An 8,293-nucleotide genomic window follows, 5' to 3' on the forward strand; every position below is an offset into this window, starting at 1 on the left:
TCTATAATGGTTATATGGCTATATTGCATGCTATATTTTTAGTAGCCATATTATATATATATATATATTATATAAATTGATTTTTCGATTTTTTTCGGTTCGGTTTCAACATAAAACCGAAACTGAAACTGAAATTGAAACCGAAACCGAACCTTTTTATTTTTAAAAACTGCAATCAAAACCGAAAACCAAAAATAAAAAAACCAAACCGTTTATGGTTTCGGTTCGGTTTTCAGTTTTTCAGTAATTTTTGTATACCCCTACTAAGGACAGAGCCGTACATTTTATTAATGTGAATTTTATCCTTAAATAAGTTGATTGCCATCACATGGGAAAGCCATAAACACAGGTGTGAACGCAAGGCCGGGGCTTTGGGAATTCAGAGTCCAAACTAATTAGCATTCCGAAAGAAGATTTTATAGTCACGAGGAAAAGAAGGAGGACACAACGAATGTCCAGTCATGTTGCGGCACGACCTAACATTTTCTACGTGGCCTTCTCTGATTGCACATTCAAACTGTTCTTACGACCCACCAGTACGATTACCGCTTCTGTTGCCCTGCCAGCCGGTCCAGACCAGCTCTTGACTTTCTTAGGCGGGCCCAAAACATTTCCAAAGAAATCCTTTACATCCTTAGCAATTTTTTTTAATAAAAAAAAAAAAAGAAAGGAGGAAAAATCCTTTTCATCAGGAAGAGCAAGGAAATATGCATATGGTCCCTTTGAATTTTCTAAATACGTTAATTTTATGCAGCAAATAATATTATATAGATACGGTGTAAGATGTTTGAAAGACTGCATTTGTGGAGATTCGCTCACTGGGTTTCTCTTCTGTTTTTGGTCATTGCTTTCTTCTTCTCCTTCTACAGTTACCCATCTCCTTGTTCTGAAGATATGACTCAAGAAATCCCCAAATCAATATATGATTTCACAATCAAGGTATTGGGTTTTGAACTTATGAATGTTATCCTTTGCTTCTGAATATGGTTCCTCAATGGCTGTCTGTCTGTCGATTTTATCTTTCTTGTTTTCAATCATGCTTATCTTCTTCTTTTTTAGCCATTTGTACTTTGATTTTAATTTTATCATTTTTGAGCCTGATAGATATTTTGACTTCATTATTAAAAACTTATGTGTTTCACTTGATCATCATCTTACTTTGAGGAAATTTTTTTTGTCGTGTTACTATATTTGCTGTATCCATTCTCTTTAGTTTACAATTTTTTGACTGATGATTGATTTTCTAAGGTGCGAAACTGTTCATCAAAACTTTTATGGATGTACCTTATGAATTTGTTTTCCGTCTTTGAGTTCTCAGTAATCAATAGCAAATTTGAAGGTAGTTTTTGGAAGTATGGAATTTGGATTTCTGTGAACAAAATAGTATAAATTTATATTGTTTTTTACTCAAACTCACATAAATTCAAATTCAAGACTTTAATTCCATGCTCTCAAATATGAGAAAGAAGTATTTATGCGTGTGTGGGAGTGTGTGTGTGAGACACATGAAACTCTTAGCTGATGGAGAAGCTATTATTGGGGCTTGAAGTTCCCTTTCCCATAGCTTTTTTTGGCACTCATGTAAACTTTTGCTATTTATTTTTCTTCTTTTTATTGTTGTAGTTGTTTATTCCCCCCCCCCCCCCCCCTATGAGTTAATGAACTATGTGCAATAAACCACATAATCACTGCATTTTTATAATAAAAAATAACAATAACAATTTGATCACTTTTGATTGGCAAGTGTTACGGATGCAAATGTATAAGCCCGGTCCTCTACATCTCATGTTTAGGAGAGGATCCTTTCGGGGTCAAGGAGGGAATTCTTGGCTGGACTTTCCATTTGTTCCTTATTATTCTTCCTTCTAGTCAAAGTTGAAGGACTCTTTTCTATTATGAAATATTCAACGTTACAGTTTATATATAATACATAAGAAAGGGAACAATATCCCAAGAATAATTTCAAGAATAATGCCTAAATATCTGCTAATGAAGAATAATTAAGTATCTGCTCTAATAACTGTACAATAATCTATAGATGTAAGGTGAAGATATTTCTCTAATACCCCCCCTCAAGTTGGAGCATGAAGATTCATAATGCCCAACTTGCGTGATAAGTCTTGGAAGGGTTCGCTACCCAAAGCTTTGGTGAAGATATCAGCAAGCTGTCTGTGGGTAGGAATGTGTTTACTGAAGATGAGGCCAACCCGTAACTTTTCACGAACAACATGACAATCAATTGAATGGGTAACTAGCCCAGCTGATTGAAAAAACCGGTGATGGAGCAGCGAGTGAGTGGACAACTAGCCCAATCCAAATCAGAATAGGCTGAGACTTGAAGAGTGTTGGCAGTAGAAAAAGTTAAGCCTTGGCCTAGAGATGCCTTAATGTACCGAAGAACACATACAACATCATCATAATGTGGTTGTCTGGGCTGGGGCAAAATTTGGCTTAGAATGTTGACTAGAAATACAATGTCGGGACGAGTGATGGTGAGATATATCAAAACCCCAATGAGTCGTCGAAACAAGCTTGGATTGAAGAGAAGATCACCATCAGTATTATTGAGCTTAAGGTTTTGTTTCATGGGAAAGTTGATAGGACGAACACTAAGATGACCGCTATCAGTGAGGATGTCAAGAGCATATTTTCGTTGATTAAGAAATATTCTAGTGGGAGAGCTAGCAACTTCAAGGCTAAGGAAATATTTCAGTTTGTCAAGATCCTTGAGTTTGAATTTTTGAGCAAGCATGACCTTGAAATTGCTAATATTAGAGAGATCATTACCTGTCATGAGAATGTCATCAACATAAACAAGTATGAGAGTAAAAAGGCTAATCCTAAGAGCGGGTGAAGAGAAAGTGATCGGCTTGAGATTGGGTGAAACCCTCAGCAAGTAAAACAGTAGATAATTTAGAGAATCAATTGCGAGAGGCTTGCTTAAGACCATAGAGTGATTTTTGAAGATGACAAACACGAGTTTCCCCTTGTGTGCAATAATCTGGTGGAGGGGTCATATAAACCTCTTTATTGTGGTCACCATAGAGAAAAACGTTGTTGACGTCCAATTGAAGGAGATGCCAATTCCAAGTTGCAGCCACTGCAAAAACACACCTAATAGTAACTAGTTTAGCAACAGGAGCAAAAGTGTCATGATAATCCAACCCTTCTACCTAAGTGTAGCCCTTGGCCAGAACGCGAGCTTTGTCTCTCTCTATGGATCCATCAGCCTGAATTTTTTTTTTTAACACCCACTTACAATCAATTGTTTTTTTTTTTTTTTTCCAGATGGAAGGAGTTGAAGAATCCAAGTGTGATTGGCTTCTAAGGCTTGGATTTCAACAGCCATGGCATCACGCCAATGTGGGTGGTGCACAACTTGAGAATATGAGGTAGGGTCGGGATGTTGGGACATAATAAAAAGAAAAGCCAAATGATAATTAGAAAAACGATGATAAGATAAAAAAGAGGAAAAACAATGAACCGTACCCGAGGAAGATCTTGAAACTTGTGAAGCTGTGGAGGACTTTGGTAGAAGAGGGCAAATATAATCGTCCAAGAGGGATGTGTGACAACTCGTTTTGGCCGTGAAGAGATGGGTGGAGGGGGTGGTGGGGAAGAGGGTGAGGCCGTGAGGGTGAGGATACCAAGGGAGAAAGAGGGAGAGATGAGGGACTAGGGATAGGTATGTTTGGTTGGGTAGGTAAAGTGGAGGAAGGGTGGATATTAGGAATAGGAAGGAGAAGGACTGGAGAATATGTAGGATTTGGAGGTATGAGATGATAGGGAAAAACATTTTCTTCAAATGTGACATCACTGGAGATGAAATTTTTTTTTTTTTTTTTTCAAGATTGTATACACAATAAGCCTTATGATGGGCAAGATAGCCTAAGAAAATAGATCAAAGAGCACGAGGAGAGAATTTATGTTGGCAAGCGGTTTGGGCATAACACAAACACCTAAACACTCGCAAGTGTGTATACGATGGTGGTTTCTAAAAAAGGTCATAAGGTGACTTATGAGTGAGACTGGGTGAAGGAGTGCGGTTAATTAAATAAGTGGTTGTGGGAATGCATTCACCCCAAAAAGAAATGAGAAGATTGTCTTGAAAACGTAAACACAGAGCCGCATTAAGAAGATAGTGATGTTTACGCTCGGCAACGCCATTTTGTTATGGTGTATCCACACATCTGCGTTTGTGAAAAATGACTTGATTGTGAAAAAGGGTTTGAAGTTTATTGGATAGAAATTCTTGACCATTATCAGTGCGCACATGCTTAATAGTGCAATTGAATTGATTTTTAATTATGGCGCAAAAATTTTTAAGGCAAGTGAAAGTATCATATTTCATGTGCATATAAGATAGACTCATGTAGTACGCGAGTAGTCATCTACGATTGTTAAGAAATAATGTGCACCAGATTGTGAAGCTGTAGATAACCACTCCATATGTCACAATAAATCCGATTAAAAGTGCTCTTATTTGTATTCAAAGAAAAAGATAAACGAGTGAGCTTTGCTCCTGCACAAACATTACAAGCCAAATGAGAACAAGAAATATTTAAAGTTTTTGGAATATATGAAATAGAAGGGTGACCAAGGTGTTGATGTCAAAGAATAAGGGTCAGGAACATGCTGAGAGTGGAAAACTGAGGCAGAGAAAGGTTTATGGTGATGAAGTCTATCCCGTACTTCACCCGTTTCAATCAGTCTCCTCGTTAATAGGTCCTAAAAAACACAAAAGGTAAAAAAAAATATAGCAACACAATTGAGAGCAGTGGTGAGTTTGCTAATGGACAATAAATCAAATTTAAATGAAGGCACATAAAGAACATTAGAAAGAGAGAGATTAGGAGAAAAACGCGGAGTGCCACTATGAGTTATAGGAACAATGTCACCATTTGGAAGCTTAATAGGGTATGGCTGATTAAGAAGTTGAGTATTATCAAGAGAAAACAAATTGGAAGTCATATGATCTGAGGCACTTGAATCAACAATCCATTTAGTATTAGAAAAAGAAGCAAAATGACAAAAGGCAAGGTTACCAGAAAAATTGGCAGAGTTGGTGTTTGAGGGTGATAAGAGATCCAAGAGTTGACGGTATTGTTCGTTGGAGAGGCCAGGGACAACAATCTCAGAAGAAGTTAAAGAACCTGTGAAAGTGTTTGTAGCCATTGAAGAACCAGATTTTCTATCGGGTGTTCCACGAGATTGAGACTTGTTGCTGGGATAACCGTGCAACCTATAACAATGGGCTTTCCAATGACCATCATGGTCACAATGGTCACATTTTGGAAGATCACGTCCTCGCCCCTTGCTATAAGGAGGATGAGAAAAATTACGAGGAACCACCATGACAGTAGAGGCGCTGCCTCTCTTTTTGATGCAAAATTGAATAGACCTTGGTAACAAGACGTAAATGATCCATGGCCAAAATTTGGCTGCGAATTGAAGCATATGAGTCATGTAACCCCATCAAAAACTGAAAAACACGCTCAGTGTCTTGCATTCGGGTTAATTCTTTCAAGACACCACAAGTGCACTGTAGTGTGGAGGCAAGCATGGGGAGTTCATCCCAATGACCTTTAAGTGTTGTAAAATACACAGAGATGGTCATGGAGCCTTGGGTGAGAATAGCAATGTCATGCCCCGACTTGAAAATTCTAAGATTGTTACTTTGAGAGAAACGATCCTCAAGATCCAGTCATACATCACAGGGTCATTCATGATTGATTAGACTGTGAACAATGGTTTTATCAATGGAGTTAAGGATCCATGACAACATCACATCTCCGGAGGTTTCCTCTTCGAAGGTGAAGATATTTCTCTAATACTCCTCTCCCCTGGCCAATGTTGTGAGTTTGAAAATTTAAGGACATTCATTTTTCATCTAAATTCTTTATCCTTTAATTGCTTTATACATTTCCTAATTGCATTTATGTGCAGGATATCAGCGGAAATGACGTAAGCTTGAGCGAGTACAAAGGGAAGGTTCTTCTGATAGTGAATGTTGCTTCAAAATGGTAATTGCATTTGGCTCATAGATGTTTTACTTTTTGTCCTTGTGTCTTCTTAATGGGGGTATAACTAATGTTGCCTACACACTCTCTCAGTGTTTGTTTGGTTAAAATGTTGGAAAAAGGGAAAATGCTAAAATTTACAATAACATTCCAACAACACGTGATTGTAACATTTTTTAAATGCTCATTTTCTTCTATTTTCCTGCATCATCTTGGTAAAAACATTGAAAGAATCGGTCTTTTCAATGAAGCATTAACCATTTCATCACGTCATAATAAAAAGCTACGAAGAGGTATCTTACTTTCCTATGGTAGTTGTGCTGACTATTTTTGTACAACTGACTTGAAGTCCACAAAGTTTTTGTACTAATTCACAAATTATTCTTGTCCCCAGTTTTTATTTATCTTTTATTTTTTATCAGGCTTATTTATTTGTTTGTTCTTTGACCTTTTTACAGTGGTCTAACACAGTCAAACTACAAGGAATTAAACGTTCTGTATGAAAAATACAAAAACCAAGGTCTGTTAGTCATTCTTGGTGAGTTGTTTCTTGTACTTTCGACATTTGAGGTTCTTGGATTCAATGATGGTGTTTGTCTGGCAGGGTTTGAGATTTTAGCATTTCCCTGCAACCAGTTTGCAGGACAGGAACCTGGAAGCAATGAGGAGATCCAGGAAGTTGCATGCACTATGTTTAAAGCAGAATTCCCAATATTTGACAAGGTAATATGCAATTATTGAAAGTGAAAAAGTGGCATTGGAATACACACAAGGATATTGCTGAATCTGATTTGGAATAATCCATTTCTGCTGTTTGAGGCGACATTGTTTTCTTTTGGCTGATACAAGTATAATTTGGTCCACTAGCTTGGCGCCGTGTTTTTTATTTATTGAGATTTGCATTTTTGGGTTAAACTGCATAATCATACCTGGAAAAAAAAGGAAAGAAACCTATATAATATAAATTTAAATGTGCTGAAATATTTTAATGTTCCATTCTAACTTGTGCTCAAATTAGCATTTTTGTAATTTATTTAATTTTCGTTTTCCATTTCACACACACACACACACAGAGTTTGGCTTGGAAAATTTTTTGAGTTGTGCAAAAAAGTGTTATATATGTAAATCTTTGGAAAAGTTTCAAGTTTTATGCATAGGCTTTATTTCCCTTTTTAATGGAAAATGAAATAAACAAATGGAGTGTACTAAATACTAATCCTATTCGGGGGCTAAAATAGATAAATATTTTGATCCTGCATGCTGTGATATGTTATTGAGCTAGTTTGATGATATAGCTTGAATGAGGTGCAAAATAGAATGATTTCACCATTTTATAGGTTCTACCTCAAAAGTCTTTTAGCCAATGAAATAACCAAATTGGAAACATCATTCATTATTTGAAACATAGCTTTCAGAAATCCCATGGTCCTTCTACACTTGCTATGCAAACCGTACTGGCATTGTGCTGGAGCAATTCCATAATTTGTCAAATATGGCAGAGTTGCATTCTAGTTTGTGGTTTTCTCAATAACATAATATGCCAATTCTCAAAACAATTTAATATTTCAAACCATATTCATAATTTCAAATTTTTCACTGGGTTTTCTTCTTGCTTAGCAATTATTCCCCATTAATGAACTGTAAGCAGACCTTATTAACATTTCTTTTGGTGTTTATAGGTTGAGGTGAATGGGAAGAATGCTTCACCCCTCTACAAGTTCCTGAAATCTGAGAAGGGCGGGATGTTTATTGATGCAATCAAATGGAACTTTACAAAGTTTCTAGTGGACAAAGAAGGAAAGGTTGTGGAGAGATTTGCTCCCACCACCTCTCCCCTTAAAATTGAGGTATGAGCATTATGATCTGTCCGATAATGTTTGCTTCTGAGATCAGAGTACAGGTGCAGCTAATTTTTCTTCCCACTCTATTGCAGAAAGACATTCAGAACCTGTTGGGATCATCTTGAACACTAGCATCTGGAGGTTTCATGGACTACAGGCATTCCTAGCATCCTGTGTGTGTGTTTAGTTATGGTTTTGTGTAATTAAGCTGCTTGCTTCTGCGATATGAAATCATTTTCTTGTGTCTACTATTGCCTTTGCTCGGATTTAAATCTCTCTCTCTCTCTCTCTCTCATACTTCATATATATTTTTTTAATGTTGTTTGAAAGTTTGGTGACTAATTTGAGTAAATACAGATTTTTGTGCCTATTGTGTGAATGTTTATTCATATAATTCTCATTCCAACATTAATAAAACACAACTTTTGTCTA

At 36.7% G+C, this 8,293-nt stretch overlaps 1 protein-coding gene across 2 annotated transcripts; it reads left to right on the plus strand.

Moving 5' to 3' along the window:
* Positions 1 to 585: 585 nt before the first annotated feature.
* Positions 586 to 8,293, plus strand: LOC131150317 (probable glutathione peroxidase 2). Of its 2 annotated transcripts, XM_058100957.1 has the most exons (7): positions 586 to 778; positions 870 to 939; positions 5,947 to 6,023; positions 6,479 to 6,540; positions 6,625 to 6,743; positions 7,700 to 7,867; positions 7,954 to 8,293. In XM_058100957.1, the coding sequence occupies exons 2-7, from the start codon at positions 895 to 897 to the stop codon at positions 7,984 to 7,986; spliced, it is 504 nt and encodes a 167-aa protein (XP_057956940.1). In that variant the 5' UTR covers positions 586 to 778; positions 870 to 894; the 3' UTR covers positions 7,987 to 8,293. The 2 variants fall into 2 exon arrangements, with proteins under 2 accessions (XP_057956940.1, XP_057956939.1); XM_058100956.1 differs by having other exon boundaries at positions 586 to 939.

This window comes from Malania oleifera, chromosome 3 (assembly GCF_029873635.1).
Source record: "Malania oleifera isolate guangnan ecotype guangnan chromosome 3, ASM2987363v1, whole genome shotgun sequence".
Lineage (NCBI taxonomy): Eukaryota > Viridiplantae > Streptophyta > Magnoliopsida > Santalales > Ximeniaceae > Malania > Malania oleifera.

Coding starts and splice junctions, on each gene's coding strand:
- LOC131150317 (XM_058100956.1), top strand. CDS start 784: ATGTTTGAAAGACTGCATTTGTGGAGATTCGCTCACTGGGTTTCTCTT. Junction 6,744..7,699: donor AATTCCCAATATTTGACAAG/GTAATATGCAAT, acceptor TGGTGTTTATAG/GTTGAGGTGAATGGGAAGAA. Junction 7,868..7,953: donor CCTCTCCCCTTAAAATTGAG/GTATGAGCATTA, acceptor ACTCTATTGCAG/AAAGACATTCAGAACCTGTT.